This window comes from Echiichthys vipera (assembly GCF_963691815.1).
Source record: "Echiichthys vipera genome assembly, chromosome: 12".
NCBI lineage: Eukaryota > Metazoa > Chordata > Actinopteri > Perciformes > Trachinidae > Echiichthys > Echiichthys vipera.
In genome coordinates this window covers 3,506,533-3,525,441 of record NC_139837.1, presented here as the reverse complement: position 1 = coordinate 3,525,441, position 18,909 = coordinate 3,506,533, and the positions used below count along the sequence as shown (strand labels likewise).

Below are 18,909 nucleotides of genomic sequence, written 5' to 3'. Positions count from 1 at the left end.
GAGACCCGACCCCGGATAAGAGGCTGAAGATGAGATGAGATGAGATGACTTTTGTTTTTTCACATATTGGAAATAAACTATTTAAACTCAAAAACTTTAAACTAAAGTAATTCCTGGTATGTTTATTAGAACATGTGGGATTTTTAAAAAGGGACAGTTCAAAATCCTGCAATTGTTGTTCATTTAAATCCTATTTTAATGGTAATAACATTTGACACAGAGAGCCTTCCCTCCCTTCACCCACCTGTGCACATTACCTTAAAGGTAGAGGACCCATCACAGCACAGCTGCACTCAGCGGTGGCGTCGCTCCCTCCTTCGCTGCCGCGCTGTGGTTTGGCGCATTGCAGATCCGCCCTGGCCAATCAGCGGCCTCTGTTCACTGAGCAGAATATTGCGGCTCCGCTCCGTCCAATCAGAATCCGCCTCTCAAAAAATCCCCCCAGTGCCGTCAGCTGCGAATGTATCCATCCGCCTGTATAAAACTCCGTGTAACACGAACTAGTCCGTCACTTTCTTTCTCATTTTGCACAGATTAAAGAACTAAAAAGATGTAAAAATATCTGCTCTGCTACCGTGAACTATTATTATTTTAATTATTTTTAAATAATTCTGTTTCCCCTGCCCTTTGTAATAAACCACTACATGTAATAGGCTCTATTTAATGACAATAATCTCAGTGTTATTTTACATAAAATGTGTCAAAGACATAAAAAGTACAAAGATAATAATACTGCTTTTGCCTGAAAATACAATTCTTTATAGGATGTTGTATTTGGAATGATTGTAGCCTAATACACACACAGGTAAATGTACTTTAATGTTATTTACAGTCATTTTAAACTCTACTTTTTAACACTGTTATCACTTATCGCTCCTTATCACTTCTTTAGTTTGTACTTATTTTATTTCAATATGCTGCTAAACTGCACGCTGTGTATTATTGCATATTGTATAAACCTGTGTTTAACCACAATGTCCGCTGCTCTCTGTCACACTTAGTTATTGTTTGATTTATTTTACGTTAGCTTTATTAGATTTATGTTTTTATGCTTATTGTCACTCTGATCCTTTCCCACCTTTGTATTGAAAGTGTTGCACAATCATTTCCCTCGGGATAAATAAATAAAGCTTCTTGAGAGAGGTTGTTTCCAGGCACGTCCAGCTGGGAGGAGGCCTCGGGGAAGACCCAGGACCAGGTGGAGAGATTAGATCTCCACACTGGCCTGGGAACGCCTCAGGATCCCCCAGTTAGAGCTGGTTAATGTGGCCCGGGAAAGGGAAGTTTAGGGTCCCCTGCTAAAGCTGCTGCCCCCGAGACCTGACCCCGGATAAGAGGCTGAAGATGAGATGAGATGAACATACGTGGCACACTGGAAGGCTTAGTTCTGGTTGTATACATTTAGGTGTCTTTATAATCCTGCATGGAATGGGTCATGGTAACACGACCAGACACGAAAATCTAATTTCATTCATTCATTCATTCAGTAACCAAATATTATCTGAGGACACTTTACATAAGGAGTAGGTAAAGACCACCCTCTCTGACTCATTTATGATTTACAGAGACCCAACAGTTCCCCCCAAGAGAAGGAGAGAGAAGAGACGGACAGATGGACACTTCCAGAGATGCAGCAACCACAAAAGTAACAGTAACTATAATAATATCTATAGTAATGTGAGTATGACTCATATGTTATGGCAGTTAATGCAGCAGAATAGTAGAAACAAGCACAGATAAGGTGATAGATTATAACAATGATGACCATTATGGTGGTAAATATGATCAATGATGAGTCGTGGTAATAACAGCTGTGATACAATGAGAAATATCACTGATGATGCTTTTATGGGCGACACGGTGGCCTGGTGGTTAGCACTGTCGCCTCACAGCAAGAGGGTTTCTGGTTCAGGGGGGGCTGGAGCCGATCCCAGCTGACATCGGGCGTGAGGCGGGGTCCTACCTGGACAGGACGCCAGTCTATCACAGGACACATAGAGACGAACAGAGACAGACAACCATTCACACCTACGGGCGATTTAGAGTCATCAATGAACCGAACACCTGCACGTCTTTGGACGGTGGGAGGAAACCGGAGAACCCGGAGAAAACCCACGCAGACACGGGGACAACATGCAAACTCCACACAGAAGGGCCCCAGCCGGGATTCAAACCAGGAACCCTCTTGTTGTGAGGCGACAGTGCTAACCACTACACCACATCTGCAGACTAATGTAGCCTATTTATATATGCTTAGAGATTTTAACGACATATTTTCACGCCAGAATGTTAAAATCGCAGTATCTAAAACAACACCACACGCGGGGAAGTGACGTTTGTATTCTTTGAAGTTTCATCTCTCACTAATTGCGTCACCACGGGCGCCGCCGGTGTTCTCCGACTTATCTTGGTGGGGTTGGGGTAGGTCGAGCACTTCGAGGAGCACTCCAGTGCACTTTTCCGAGTTGGAGGTCAGAGAGCTCCGACTTCCCACGGCACTGGAACGCAGCATTATTTTGCCTGTTTCTTACAGTAGGTGCTTTAGAGCAGTGGTTCCCAACCTTTTTCTTAAGGGACCCATATTTTTACCATTGTAAACTTTGGTGACATTTTCCGCAGTCTCCTCTACCTGACGTTTCACCATCTCTCCCTTAGCTCCGCCTAGCAACGACTGCTGCACGTGAGGCGCTCAAGTCACACACGCTCTGTTCCTCGTATCGGCCTATAACTTATTAATTTATCTAAAATTTGAAATACACAAATAAATGTTTAATGTTGCCCCTTGGATTTAGTTGATTTTGTCACATATATGAATTAAATGCTTAGCATACTCATTTATTTAACATTTTAATTACATCAAAATTATTAAACCCCTTAAAATCAAGAGGGCTTCGCGACCCCCCCTGGATCTTTGACGCCCCCCTTGGGGGGTCGGGCCCCCCAGGTTGGGAACCACTGCTTTAGAGGGCCTTTAACACCCTGTAGCACTTTCTTGTGTCTTTATCTATCATCTTATTGCTTTGATGTAAAGCCCTTTGGGAACGTATACAAATACAATTCGATTGATTGATTGATTCTTATTAACACTGGATTGAAGATGTTGATGTCACCCAGCACAGACTTCCTGCAGTTGATCACATCGCAGTCAAAATGAATGATTTACGTCTTTACAGGCGACGTCAGAATCAAATGACTGCAGCTGATGTTCGATGAAAACTGCCGTTACACCACACATTACATTGCCGAGTTGTTCATAGTTCTTGGATTTTCTGAAAGGAGCTGTGTTTAATTATTGTGCACAACTGTCAATGAACATTTTTAACTTAAACCGTGTTTCTCTGTTGATTAAACACACTAAAAAAAAGTGTTCATTATGACAAAAAAACACAACAATGAAGTACACAAAGTCTAAAATCACAACATTTTTTAAAGCATGCAAGACTTTGCGGTGCCGGTTCCAGACCAGTAAAGAGTTGGTGCCGATCTGGAACCAGTTGTCCCGGCCGAGAGCCGGTTCTTCGTCTGTGGAAACAGGAAGAACCGGTTCAAGACTGGGCTCCGAACCGATGTTTTGTCTTATTCATCACCCCTGCCGTGAATTCAACTCCTTGCGGAAAGTGAAACAATTCGCCTTTATATAGAAAAACAATTCCATTTTACGCCTGTGAATGTTCTCATTCGTCCAGGTCGTCGTTCTCCTCAAAGCAATTTCAGTCAAAAGCAACTGGACTTGGTTATTTGTCTAGGAAGACGTTTCACCTCTCATCCAAGAGGCTTCATCAGTTCAAACTGCATAAACGCACGGCCCAACACGGGAGAGCTAACTCCTCAGGCCTGGACTCTGCTGTCCACTTACACCTCAAGGAGAAAGCCCACTCCTTTGATGACAGCAATGTCCAAATCCTGGACAGAGAGGACAGATGGTTTGAAAGAGGAGTAAAAGAAGCATCTATGTAAAAGTGGAGAAACTATCGCTAAACAGAGGAGGGGGTCTGAGACACCACTTATCTCCAATTTACAATGCTGCCCTTTCATCCCTTCATTCAACAATCTAACCTCAAAGGACAACTGTTCACACATGGCCCCGTGTGACCCCAACGACTGTCGTTCAGACTCAATGGAGCACTAACGAAGTCGAAACCAACTTCCCACCGACGACTGCCGCTCTAACGACGGGCGTGGGCACTTGGAGCACAAAGGGTTTCAGTGACATCATCGGCCTGTGAGAGGTTAAATACCTGGATCTCCACACCAGCTAGGTGGACCAGTCCCAGCCTGGTCCTGGTCCTGGTCCTTGTCCAGTCCCAGCCTGGTCCTGGTCCTGGTCCTGGTCCTGGTCATGGTCCTGGTCCAGGCCCAGTCCTTTCCTGGTCCTGGTCCTGGTCCAGTCCCCGCCTGGTCCTGGTCCTGGTCCAGTCCCAGCCTGGTCCTGGTCCTGGTCCTGGTCCTGGTCCAGTCCCAGCCTGGTCCTGGTCCAGTCCCAGCCTGGTCAGATGCGTACATGAACTGATGAAGCCTCTTGGATGAGAGGTGAAACGTCTTCCTAGACAAACAACCAGTCCAGTTGTTTTTTGACTGAAATTGCTTTGAGGATACCATTTTACGGTTTTAACTATTCACGAAGGACATAAAAAAGATGAACATTGTTATTGACACTCTTTAAACTCGTTTAAAGACTAATAAATGTTCTTCTCTTCACAAAATCGGATAAAAGCGAACACAAAACAACACCTGTTTGTATGTCCTGTGGAAACACACCCCAGCCATAACTACAAAATGAAATAAATGGATTGTTTTGAGTAAATTGAATGTATTTGACTCAGCGTTTCATACGGCAAAATATAATCCCAGCTTTTCTTGCAATTGAAAGGTTCAAAATATGTGCTTTTAATTGGGTTACCTGTATAAATGCTACTCACACAGGTCGAAACAACAGCCTTGTGATCCAGAATATTCCCTATAATGAAAATGTAACGTGGTCTTTGCCTATAGACTGATAGACAGGGGGTGCATTTCACGGCAGGGGTGCAGAATACGGCACAACCACTCGCCCGATTCACGCGGGAGACTCCTTCTTTCCAACCTTGTCAGTAATTTCTCCAGTTAATCTCCTGATTTTACAGTGAAGGTAACAAATTAGCTTGTGGGGATATTTGTCACAGTATCTGGGAACCCTGTAAGTAAAGAGGAAGAAGAAGAAGAACTCATTGGCGGTTTCTGGCTTCTGGCTTCAGCGTTCAGACTTCACAGGACGGAGATCAGGGGTCTGCAACCTGCGGCTCTCGGGCTGCACGCGGCTCTTCAGCCTCTTATCAGCTGCTCCCTGTAGCTTTGTCAAAAAATCACATGGAAATACAGAATGTGGGGTTTTTTTTGCACTGTGGACAATTTTTCAAAGGGAAGTTCAAGGTAATTTAAAAAAAAAGATTATGCAAAACTAAATTATGCGTCACACGCTACGTCTACGGCTCAGCGCCTCTCCCCGCAGGTGGCTAATCTTGAGTTTCTGGCCCGCGCTGTCAGTATGCTAACCATGGATTAACAGCTTAAATATGTTTTGCGACTCCAGACAAATTGCGTTTGGTGGAAGAGGGGGCAAAATGGCTCTTTTGATAGTAAAGGTTGCAGACCTCTGACAGAGATGGATGAAGTGACACTTGACACATCGAGAAAGAAAAGAAAGAAGGAGAGATGCTTCGAAGGTCAACACACGTTGGAGCGAGACGTTTTCCTGGTTAAAGCCAGCCGGTGTGGCGCCCGCCGTGCCTTTTGTAACGTGTGTAACGTTGAAAACAGCCACTTCATCCTTTAGATGGTGGCAGTCAGTCAGTGCGTTTACATGCACATCAGTAACCCGGAAATACGGTTAAGGGAATAATCGGATTATTGAAGTTCCCCTTGTGCACATGAGAGGGGGTCGAAGGGGAAAATGACGGAGAAACTCGACCTCCACACAGTAGGTGGCGCTCCACCAACATACAGCTGGACTGAATACAGCTTTTTATCCGGTTCACCTTTGTTAAAATGACAAACGGACGACTTTTGGACAAAATTACGACAGAAACGGGTCATCTCGGTAGTGATGTTTCCTACCGTTGCGAAGTTCTCCCTCGGTTTAAAGGTAGCGCTCTACTGTTGTTGGTTTTTTCACGTTGTTTTCAGCGCTGTTGATTCCTTGTTTATTCTATTTCCGGGTCAAAAGCCACCGCCGCGGAGTGGGGAGCATGCGCAGACGAGAACTCTTTACATGGGCGAATAATCTGGGAACTGAAGGAGTTCTCTAGGTCTGTGAACCTGGGTTTGAGAACCCTGATTTCACCCGGGGTACGGTGTTTTACGTGGTGTTTGAGAAACCCGGGTACGCCCTTAACCTTAATTATAATCAAGTTTTTTAAACTGCATGTAAACGCACTGATTGGTACACACTTTTTAACTTGATGTGCAAATACTTCCTTATTATTTAGCCTTCTGGTTTTCATTTAAACAATTAAAAGTGTTATTTTTTATCACTGTCCTTAAAGATAATTGATTGAATATCAAAGAAACAACATTTCCAACAACAAGAATCTTTCGTTAGGTTTAAAACACAAGGCAAGAAATGACAAATTAAACAGATACACCGATAAAAAAGATCACCCTATTTTTCACAACACCGGTTCAAGACTAGCAAAAGAGTTGGTGCCACCCTGGAACCGGCTTTCCTGCTCAAGAGCCGGTTCTTTTGCAGTGTAAACAGGAAGAACCGGCTCCGAACCGGCTCTGAACCGGCTCTGAAAAGGTCTCGGTCGAAAAGTGGCACCTGACTCCTCAGTGCGGAGGAATACAGCGATCCGCACAGCAGTGGTGCGTCCCGCCCGCCCGCCTCCTCCAGCCTCGCTCAGTGGCAATCTTCCATTTCCTCTCCCCCTGTAGCATTAGCACACCGTCGCTCCCGGCTCAAACAGACATGGTGAGTACTTTATCCACTCTTGTTTGCTGATATGTAAGACTCGAACTTGTGTTGTGTTGACTGAACGTGTGAAGTCTCTCGTGGGAGGTATTTTTACTGAAATATCGCGCAGAGAGCTCGAGTTGAGCGGACTTAGCGAGTTAGCTAGTTAGCTAGCTAGCTTAGCTGTTAGCACCGAGGCGGCCAGCCCCACGCTCATCGCATTATTGTTGTTTTTAAGCTCCTATTTTAAATTATAACAGTCTACCCCACACTTAAGTGGCACTAACTTGTTTCAGATAGCCTCATATCGGCCGCCGTAGTGTCGCTGCAGTCGCTAATGTTAGCATCACAGCTAATGTGACATACTGCACGGTGGCTGGCGGCTGCAGCACCAGTCAAACATGCTTTTTCTTGCGTCAAACGCTAAATTCCGCAGTGATGCTGGATTTGCGCAACTGTTTGTGTCTCTACAGAGAAAATTATCGATGCTGGTGTTGCACCGAAACCTACATTCACAGATATAAGACATTCAGCTAGCAACGCTAACGTTACACCCATTTAATGTTGGATATTTGCACATATATAGGGTGCACAAAGTCTCATATGTTACCTTAATAATGATAAATAACAGATATTAAAGTACAACATGTAACTGCGGTGGTAGTAGCTGTCCTAAATAGGTCACAGAGTGTGGTGTAACACCTGTGCATGGTCCCTTTGCGACAGAATAATTCACATATGATGATAAATTAAATTGGAAATCACACAAATGATGTCAATTCTCTGTAAAGTCCAAGCTTTACTCTCTCAACACTCACTTCTCACGTTATATATTTCATTAATTGTCCCGTATATGACACATTAGATGGAGATTTGGGGAAACGCATACAGAACAAGTAGAAATTATATTTTTTATTGCAAAAAAAGCTGAATACTAAACCTTTCTGTGAGCGAACCCACGTTTTAGTCGCTTGGATATTTTGAAATTCAGGGACTTAGTTGATTAAATTACTATACAAACCATGTACAAAGCAAAAAACTATTATTTGAGAAACCAAAGAGTCAAATTACTGTGAAAAAAACACTGTTTTTTGTGTTAGAGGGGTCAAGATCTGGAATAATTGTCCTGAAAATATAAAATGATGCTGCAGACTTGATAAGAACGACATCATTTCTCAGTACAGTTTGGAAAAGTTTAATGTTTTTGTACTGTTTTGGGTTCTGCACTGTGCACTGTTCCTTATTTTGTTGTAAACAGAAATTTAAGTGCACTAATTAGTTTGAAATGTCTGTGATCTGATCCTTTTGTGTTAATGAGTAGAGGTATATAAGCTTTAGCTTCAACCTACACCCTTTCGGTTATATAAGCTTGATATACACCAAAATAAATAAATAAATGTTCATTTTTGTTAAACCTTTTATTTGAACATGTTAATGACGGATAACTTATTTTGCAGATCGCATTTTTTGTTCAGATTTACAGAAGAAATATCTTAATGTAGCTTTTGTTTTATGTGTAATTAAAGGATCCCCGTTAGCTTATGCCACAGCAGCTCGCTAGTCTTCCTGGGCTCCACTTTCCAGCAGACAATACTCGATACATTTCAACAACTTAACAGTAAAAATACTGTATAATTACATTAAAATGCATTATAATTACCTTACAAGAGAGCAGCACAGAAGTACATTACAAAATGCACGACAAAATACCTCACAAGTGCAGCACATGTGCATTAAACATATTAAATAACACAAAAATAATACAGCTTTATCCATAAACTGTGTATTTCCAATCTATCTGAGCATTGCAAGCAAGAAGAGACATGTTTTTTGTTCCTACTGTACCTCCTCTTGTTTACGGTCTCCATAAATGCACAATGTTAGATATTTGGTGAGTGTCCCCAGGGAGCGGTAGCATCATACACCGATCATGGTCTGTAGTTTATCGTTTTTGGGGGCGGGGGCACATGAGGTAATGCTGTCATGTGGGGAAATTTGATTATATGGTATGGCGGACCCTTCCGTCGGGCTGTATGTAAGACTTTAATAGACACAACCCTCGTTTGACAGATGCAATCTGACTGAACACATGGCTGGCTCCTGGCTCTTTCCTTACGCTGACAGAGCCCCCTACTTCAGTGAACTCTCATCACTTACGTAGATACGTTTTAAAGAAATCCTGCAGAGTTTGAAGTTGATTACTTTATGGTGCACATCTTAAATTAATTTTGGTTGGTACCTCGGGATCATGTTCACGAGTGAGGGGACGATGGAGCGTGAGTTTGGCCGGAGAATCGGAGCAGCGGGGGCGGAGCTGCAGTCGCTCTACCGCACCGCTGTGACGAAAAGAGAGCTGAGGAAGGCAAAGCTCTGGATCTACCGGTCAGTCCTGGTTCCTACCCTCACCTGTGGTCATGAAAGCTGGGTCAGGACCCAAAGAACCATGTCGCGGGTACAAGCGCCCGAAATGTGTTTTCTCAGGAGGGGGGCTGGAGTCTCCCTTAGAGAGAGGGGGAGAAGTTCAGCATCCGTGAGGAACTCGGAGTAGAGCCGCTGCTCCTTTGCGTTGAAAGGAGCCAGTTGAGGTGGTTCAGGATCATCTGGTAAGGATGAACCCTGGGCGCCTCCCTAGGGAGGTGTTCCAGGCACGTCCAGCTGGGAGGAGGCCTCGGGGAAGACCCAGGACCAGGTGGAGAGATTAGATCTCCACACTGGCCTGGGAACGCCTCAGGATCCCCCAGTTAGGGCTGGTTAATGTGGGAAGTTTGGGGTCCCTGCTGGAGCTGGTGCCCCCGCGACCCGACCCTGGATAAGAGGCTGAAGATGAGATGAGATGAAGATGAGATTATTTGGTTGTGTACGTGACACACCCTCCTGACATGCACGCCTTGACTAACGCAGTGGCTTGTGTCCGACTGTCCGTCCCAGCAGCTCATTAACCACAGGAAAGTGTTTTAAACTGCATCACATGAGGGAAATATTTTCTGATCATAGCGCTATAATAAAAACTAGCAGGTCCCTCTTTCAAGAAGATCTGGGGTCGAGAAACCAGTGGAGTGTTTTTGTTGAGTTGTTTGGTAATTGGTTACAAGTAGTCTGACAGGTTTTAACCGTTAGTGCGTTTACATGCAGTTTAAAAACCTGATTATGATCGGGTTTAGGGCGTACTGCGGTTTCTCAAACACCATGTTAACGTACCCCGGGTGAAATCTGAGTTCTCACACCCTGGTTAACATATCTAGATAACTCCTTTAGTAACCGGAGTTCTCTCGCATGTAAACGCTTTACCCAGATTATCAGGTTTCCCGTCTGCGCATGTGCCGAGGAAATAACTCCCCACTCCGCGTCGTTGGCTTTTGACCCCAAAATACGGCGCCTAAAACAGCGTGAAAGTATCAACAATAGAGCGTTCCCTTTAAACCGAGGGAGGACTTCGCCGTGGGAAGTAACATCGCTAACAAGAAGACACGTTTCTGATGACGATTAGTCGCCTAAGAAGCCGTATTTAAATCGATATTGACACCTCAGCGATACTTTTTTAATACATTTGTGTGAATGAAAACCTCATAACCTCATAAGTAGACTAGTGTAACTGTGAACACCAAGAATAATTCATTTGTAAAACAAACATTTTAGCAAAACACCGACTTAATATAGCGCAGATAATCCAACTCTGCAGGCATTTGGTAAATATATGAACTAACCCGTCGTACTAAAGCCTATAAGTGTAATGAGTGACAGCTCTGGTGTGTGTGTGTGTGTGTGTGTGTGTGTGTACGGGTGTTCATTGCTGTCGGTGCTTTTAATGAATGCAAAACCCAAACCAAACAAAGAGTTATTAGTGGATGTGTTTAACCGCAGGGCAGAATGATCCTGTTATTAGTCCAGGGAGTTTACTTAGCGATGTGTGCTGCCGTCTGTCATCCAGGTGATGGTTTTATTGCACTGAAGGCAACAAGTTGAGTTGGAGCAGCTCAGTCCCGACAGAGACAGAGGAGCTGCTGCAGCGTAATAATAACTTGGCTTGAACTGAAATGTTAAAAAGGAGCAATAAGAGAAGTGGCAGAGAGGTTAAGGGCGCACTCACACTGTCGTTCTGTCCCGGGACAAAACCGTTTTTTCAGCTAAAGCCTAGTACCTTTAAGCAGTGTGAGTGCACCCGCTCCGCGCATTACTGCCGACAGCAGCCACGGCCCGCTTGAAAGAGGTGGGCTTTAGCGGGGCCGTTTGCACATGTACGAGCACGAGCGTGCGCACATGTACGAGCACGAGCCCTACGGCTTTTATACGTACTGATATTGCTGACGTATGGATTGAGTTTTGTAAGAATGGCCGTTTACCATTTTTGGCACATTTACTTCAAGCATACCTTAACTTGGCGGCCATGGCTGACTCCTGGGGAAATTAGTCACTCACAGAAGCTGTTGTAGCTGTGCGGATAGGGGCCCCTGCCTGAGGGGGGGCATTTGGTTTGACCCATGATGCTGTCTAGGAGGTCAGATGACCAGCCAACTGATCCTCCCTAGGAGCTGCAACTGTAGCAGTGAGATGACAGGCCACAGTTCAACACATGCACACAAAACCCCCGTGACCTCCCCCAGTCTGGACACTGTTACTCTCATACACCTTAAATCAATTTTCCTGACACATTTGGGTGACCTCCTCTGGCCTGGCCTCTACACACACACTTTCTCTTTCTCTGTCAAAGTGTTGAAGGCTATTCATCTATTGAACTACTGCAGGAGGTGGACACTTCATCTGTGCAGCAGTCTTTACTGCTTACCTGTTGGGGAGATGGACGGACAGCTAAGCCTTCACTGTCACGCGTAGGCTTACACACATACGCTTGGACACACTCTGACATGGAGGCACAGGGAGTGGGGTTCTCCTTAGCCTCACCCAGTTGGAGTCGGATGCAGACAGGGAAGGACAGCGCCTGGGCACGTACACTCGCAGCGCTGCAAGACAGGAGGATTGAAGGTGAGGTCGACAGGCAGGCAGACAGATTTATTGAGAGACTGACCGACAGACGGATGGACGAGTAGCGAGGAAAAACTACTGAAGGACCGGCATTTTCATCAACAAGGAGACCTCGCCCGTCACGTCGGTGCCACTCCACTGACCTTTGCCACTCCAGAGGGATTGTGAAAACTTCTGTCATCCATCCACTCACTGGAGAGATTGAAAGACGAGTCCTGCAGTTATCCAGTCATCCGATCACGTGTCCATCCAGCTTTCTCCCCGCCTAGGAGGACTTGAAACATAACATGCTTTGCCTTATACTCGAATCCAAACTCTGACATTTGTCTTCACTCATTCAATTATGTAACTATTCAGAGAGATGGCGAAATCTGCTGTCCGTCGTTCCCTTTGTCCATCCGTTTTACAAATCAGGAGCGACTGATAGATGTCTTGCCATAATTTCTTTCATCCACCTATTCCTCCCATCCCAAGACATCATTCCTGCCCTTCATGCCATCATCCCCTCATCATGCTGCCCAAGAAAGTTGCAATGTATCCAGCGGAGGATGAGCTGGTGGTGAGCCTGTCCACCGTCTACGACCTCTTGGATGAACAACAGCACTACTACACGGAGCTCATCGAGCAGCAGGAGAGGAACTACAGAGCCTTCCTACAGATGCTGATGGACTCGTCGTCCAGCCGCATGGACAGCCTGGTTCGAGAGATGCAGGACCTGAGGAACTGCCTGCAGAGAACCAAGACTGAGCTGGCCGAGGTCAAAAAACAGGGCGTCCAGAACAACAAACGGGCCGAGTGTCTGGCTGAAGGCCTGGTGATGGTGCGAGGGGCGCTGGACGGCCTAAGCGGTAAAACGGCAGTAATTGGGGGAGGTGCAGGAGGAAGAGGTGTGGATCTGAAGCAACGCAGAGGAGGCGGTGGGTTGAGGCTGGATGGAGGAGGAAGAGGAGTTGGAGGCAGAGATGTGAAAAAACCAGCGCCGAAGGCAGTGAAGCTGGTGGCAGACCTCACAGATATCCACTTTGATGACATAAAGGTTGTACACAGATGCACACACACAGTGAAATGTATGGATTAGCCAGAGCTTTTAGCTTCACTAGGTGGTGAGGAAGTCAATGTATGGCTTGTGGATCGCCAAGAACTCTGACTGTTGATGTTTTGAGATGGTATGTGGTTGTTAGGTCATACTGGTCACATGCTGTGACTAGATGTGACAGTATGAGTTTGCTAGGGCAGTAAAATAGTTGCATCTTTCTGAGTGTGTCTTACAGTGTAGTTCATACCGGGTGTGTCTTTGTGTCTGCTCGTGATGGTCGCAGCACGTCACCCAACATGCATTGCCGCCTTCCTCTATATGGTCACTTCCCGTTTGACATGTGGTGCTTGTTGCTGATTGGCTGTTGGTTAGGAAGTAAGGTTTTTCACATCTTTGGACGTAAGTGAAAAATATTACCTGTAACTATTTGTCCCAACATTTACCTGAAAGACGAAGCTATTTTGTTATTTTAAAGGTGTATTCATTATTTTCCCGTCTTTCCTTCTGTTTTTTTAGGCTGACCAACTAACAGAAGAGCAGATTGCAGGTAAAGTGACAACATAAAACGCTGCATAACCATGTTTAGCAAACATATCCTGTGTAGGTCCGTGCATTTTCACATGGAATCATCAGCTTTGTTACATCTGCTGTTGCTAATACTTTCTCTCACCCTTTCCTCCACCTTCCCCTTGTGTCGGTCCAGAGTTCAAGGAGGCCTTCTCCCTGTTCGATAAGGACGGAGATGGTACCATCACCACTAAGGAGCTGGGCACCGTCATGAGGTCGCTGGGTCAAAACCCGACTGAGGCTGAGCTCCAGGACATGATCAACGAGGTGGACGCTGATGGTATGCGGAGTCCGCTTCAACATGGGGCAGTATTTTGTTAAACTGTTGGATATGGACCCTTTTAACTATAATGACTTGTTGTATTTATAACTAACTTCAGAATTCCCTTTTCTCCCCCTCCAGGCAACGGGACCATTGACTTCCCCGAGTTCCTTACGATGATGGCAAGGAAGATGAAGGACACTGACAGTGAGGAGGAGATCAGAGAGGCATTCAGGGTCTTTGATAAGGTGAGTGTATCGGAGTGTGTGTGTTTCATTTAAAGAAAGATAATTGATTCTTAGATGTATTGTGTCTCATCAACAGTTAAGCAGTAATACAAAAAACTCATTAGTCTGAAATTAGGATGTGCCTAAGCTTAAAATGACAACTGAGGAGGAACGACAGTGATACGAGACAAAGACTGTCTGCAGTGAGAACAGTGTGACTGATGCTTTGTGTGTGTTGGGCAGGACGGCAACGGTTACATCAGCGCAGCAGAGTTGCGTCATGTGATGACCAACCTGGGAGAGAAGCTGACAGACGAGGAAGTAGACGAGATGATCAGAGAAGCAGACATCGATGGAGACGGACAGGTCAACTATGAAGGTACAGGAGGGCAAAGTCGGACTCGGCTACGCTAAGACAGTTTTCATGTCATTCTTATTACAGTTAAAGTGAAATTCCCACGGGGTCTTTTACGGCAAATACACTCATTAGATAAGACATTGAGACAATTATTTTCATGTAACAACTCTTAACGGAGAAATCCTTGAGAGTCGCTAACAGACGAGTGTGGCTAACACTGATTAGCTTTGGGCAGCACAGTGAAGGCATTAAAACGTCTTTTTTAACCACTAATGCTGCTCAAAATAACAGCAAACCTCTGCAGCAGCATGAGAAGAGTCCCTACACATCAATCGAAGCAGCAACAGCGTAGTTAGTGAACCCAGAGTTTATTAAAAGAGTGTTTTAAAGACTTACCCACTGGCCCCTGTACCAGCTCCTCTGATAGTAAAGACAATTTTGGTCGAACACCAAAGTCAATCCCAAAGGAAGGAGCCCAATGATGCTTCGGTTAATGTGTAGGGACTCTTCTTATGCTGCTGCAGAGGTTTGCTGTTATTTTGAGCAGCATTAGTGGTTAAAAAAGACGTTTAATGCGTTCACTGTGCTGACCAGAGCTAATCCCTGTTAGCCACATTCACCTGTTAGCGACTCTCTGGGATCTCCCTGTTAATAGCTGTTACACAAAAATATCGTCTCCGGCTTATTTGATGTGTATTCGCTGAAAAAGACCCTGTGGGATGATTTGACTTTACGTACTTTATGAAAGAAGGCTCTTTGTGTAAGCTGACACACGTCTGATGATCGTCTGACCACGATTCAAACACGGCTCCTGACGCCTTCTCTTGTGTTTTCCCCCTCTACAGAATTTGTTCAGATGATGACTGCCAAATGAACCGGGCGCACATTAAAGACAAAGAATCCGTCAAATGTTTCACTTACCTCTTATTGCAAAAATCTACATTTATTCATACTGTTCTGTATAGACAACTTAAAGTGAATGTTGGAAAACTGAAAACCTGTCCATGTTAACAAGCTCGAAAAAGGTAAAACAACAAAAAAAAAGACAAAAAGAAACCGTCTAAATGAATCTGCATGTACTGGCTTGTATTCCCCGCCCCTCCCCCAGTGCTGGCCGAGCTGCCCAATCACATCTCTACTCGTTACCCAAGCAGCGTCTCCGCAGCCGGCCGCTCTGGCCGCTGCTCCTCTGCTTCCTGGTTCCATCTGCCTGACGTCATGGCGATCATATGGGCCGGCTAATCGCCTTTCTTCTATGACTTCCTGTCTTCTTTCTTTCTGTTCTTCATGCATGCAGCTTTAGATGGGTTACTGTCGGGCCTCGGGTCGGCCCGGGGACCCACGGAGAGGAGGGAGGAGGGAGGGGTTAGGTGACGGATGGATGGGAGTGAGTGAACCAGTGGGACCTTTGCAGTTTGCTTCCCTAAATGAAGTCAGCGACAACAGAGATATTTTTAAGAAAACTTTTAAAAAACGGAATAAATAAAAGAACTCATTTTAGATTCTGTGTTTCTGGCATGTCGGGATACTCCATTTTATCCTTTTGTGTGTTTACCTTTTTGAGGGGGAGGCCTGGGGGGGTGGGGGTGTAGATCAGGGGTCGGGTGGGCTTTAAAGGGTGATGATGTACAAGAGCAACTCTGAGGCGCCGTCACTATCACGAGTGTCGGGGTTTTGCGGATTTAAGATCAGTGAGTCTGCGGTTACGGCTGAAGCATGCTTTGGTGCGGTGGATTACCTCAGAGGTTGCGTGTGTATCATGATTCCGCGGGGGCGTTGATTTCAGTTTAGTGGGGACGGGGTCGGTGCTTTGCGGCATTTCTATTTTGTGTTTGTGTGTGTGTAAGTGTGTGTGTGTGTGGGTGGGTGCGGCGAGGCCCGGCCCAGTCCAACTGTTCTGTTCGGTTCAGTTGATCTGCATTCCAAGTTGTACATGCTAGTCTTTACATTTTGTTTTTCCAATAAAATACCATGAACTAACGTCTCGTCCTGGGTCCTGGTGTGGTTTCTCTCCGCGAAGGCAGATTCTGTGGGCGACGTGCTGCTATCAATGACTCATCTGTGCTACTTATCACACAAAATGTCTTTCTAAGAGTGTGTGTGTGTGTGTGTGTGTGTGTGTGTAAGCAAGCAACGACACTGAAGCCCACTTACAACAGACCCGGGGAGGGGGATTGGTCAGCTCTGACATTAGTAAATCTAAATGAGTGGTGATCAGATCAGAAAGTCGCTCTAGTTTAAACTAACGAGACAGAAAAATACAAAAACCAACAACCAGCCTGTCTCTGTTGTAAAGCAGTTAAGTGATAACATCAAAGGGATGAAGGACTCAGGACTGGATCAACCCTGTCCATCTATTTAAACACATCACCATAGTTTAGTTTTTTTTGTTTCAAACTTTATTTATTGAGTGTTTGAACGTCATTAAGAAGCAAACACACACTGAACAAACGAGAACAGTGGTCAAATCCCTTCCCTCCCTCTCCCAACGTTACACTGAGGAAATGAATAAGTGGGTAAATAATAGAAATAAGATAATAGTCATAAAGTACATTTAAATTACACTAATGATTAAATAATAAAATTGCACATTAAATACATTAAATTAAGACAAAAAGGGGGTAATAACAATATTCATAAGCAATGGCACAACAGTAGAAAAAGATGCTAATGGTAATGTTTATAATAATACATATCACCATACTTACTGGGATGCTGGGAGGAGGTCTTGGGGGAAGACCCAGGACCAGGTGGAGAGATTAGATCTCCACACTGGCCTGGGAACGCCTCAGGATCCCCCAGTTAGAGCTGGTTAATGTGGCCCGGGAAAGGGAAGTTTGGGGTCCCCTGCTAAAGCTGCTGCCCCTGCGACCCCACCCCGGATAAGAGGCTGAAGATGAGATGAGATGAGACCATAGTTACTTTAATTACCTTGCACTGTTGATACAGATGTTAAACTATCCACAGAACAACAGGTAAACAAGTACAATGTCCTGTGAGTATTACACTGTTGACATGAGACCTGGGACTATTCAAAGGTCCAGAAACACTACGACCGTTATCTCATCTCATCTTCAGCCTCTTATCCGGGGTCGGGTCTCGGGGGCAGCAGCTTTAGCAGGGGACCCCAAACTTCCCTTTCCCGGGCCACATTAACCAGCTCTAACTGGGGGATCCTGAGGCGTTCCCAGGCCAGTGTGGAGATCTAATCTCTCCACCTGGTCCTGGGTCTTCCCCGAGGCCTCCTCCCAGCTGGACGTGCCTGGAACACCTCCCTAGGGAGGCGCCCAGGGTTCATCCTTACCAGATGATCCTGAACCACCTCAACTGGCTCCTTTCAACGCAAAGGAGCAGCGGCTCTACTCCGAGTTCCTCAAAAACGTATTTATTGACATTTTGATTAAGTTATACAGACATGAACCTACAACACAAACTTGAAACACCCCGCCCACTAAGGCTCTCATCCATCACGGTCCAGGGAAACGAAATAAGCAAATGTAAAACAAGGACACAAAGTCAAATCAAGTCAAGTCAGATTTATTTCTATAGCACGTTTCAGACGACAGGCGTGGACTCAGTGTGCTCCAAGACATTCAAACAAAGACACAGTGTATCACATAAAATAAGATATAGGATTAAAAACATTTAGGACATTATACAATCATACAAGAATGTATCATCGTTTAAAAAGGAGATAGTAATAATAATGATACCGTATGTGGGGTTCCACAGGTTCTTCGTCTTGTTCTACAGCCTCTGGCTCCCTGAGGAGGAGCTGTTTCTTGAGCAAGGTCGGTGATGAGGAGGTTCAGGATGAAGCCAGTGGCCTCCTGTTGAGAAACCAGGGGCAGGAACAGGCTCGGCCCAAGATGGCTCCAGAGCCTCACGGCATGATGTCACTTCATGGTGGACAGGTTGGGTCCTCTGGAGGAGTAGACGCGGTTTGGTTGGCTGTGGGGGAAGAGGGGTTGGACCCAGGCCCAGAGAGGACAGACCCAGCTGGGGGGGGGGGCCTGGGAAACTGCATGGGAAACCAGGAGTGGAGTGAGGCTGGTGGAGGTGTGGTCAGAGGGACGGATTATTGTGCCACCATCGTCCTCTGCAGTGGGATTATATTCCACTGGTAGGGGTGTGTTGATCACATCTGGGTCCTGAAAGAGAATGAGCAATGATAATGTAACATAGAGCCATGAGATTCAAACACACAGCACAACGGCATTAACACAGAGTGATAAGAGCCAAGGCTGGGCGGCAGTACCTCAGTCCATAGGTGACTTGGCTGGGAACTGGAGGGTTGCTGGTTCAGGTCCCTGTGTGGAGTGTGGACTGGTGGCCAGTTCATCTCCTGGGCACGGCTGAGCTGCTGTTGAGCAAGGCACTGAGCCCCAAACTGCTGGCGGCACCGGTCCACTGGCAATTTGTGTTATTCTGCAAAAATATATATTATGTCTGGGGTAGGGTGTGTGTGTGTGTGTGTGTGTGTGTGTGTGTGTGTGTGTGTCCCAAATAAAGGAATTCTTCTTCTTCTCTGCAGATCTGCACTTCCAG

At 45.5% G+C, this 18,909-nt stretch overlaps 1 protein-coding gene across 1 annotated transcript; it reads left to right on the top strand.

Annotated features, from left to right (window-relative positions):
* Window positions 1–6,829: 6,829 nt before the first annotated feature.
* Window positions 6,830–15,930, top strand: calm1a (calmodulin 1a). Its single transcript, XM_083924811.1, has 6 exons — window positions 6,830–6,949; window positions 13,464–13,494; window positions 13,651–13,794; window positions 13,918–14,024; window positions 14,247–14,382; window positions 15,207–15,930. The coding sequence occupies exons 1-6, from the start codon at window positions 6,947–6,949 to the stop codon at window positions 15,233–15,235; spliced, it is 450 nt and encodes a 149-aa protein (XP_083780937.1). The 5' UTR covers window positions 6,830–6,946; the 3' UTR covers window positions 15,236–15,930.
* The last annotated feature ends 2,979 nt before the right edge of the window (window positions 15,931–18,909 follow it).

Coding starts and splice junctions, on each gene's coding strand:
- calm1a (XM_083924811.1), top strand. Junction 13,495..13,650: donor AACAGAAGAGCAGATTGCAG/GTAAAGTGACAA, acceptor GTGTCGGTCCAG/AGTTCAAGGAGGCCTTCTCC. Junction 13,795..13,917: donor CAACGAGGTGGACGCTGATG/GTATGCGGAGTC, acceptor CTCCCCCTCCAG/GCAACGGGACCATTGACTTC.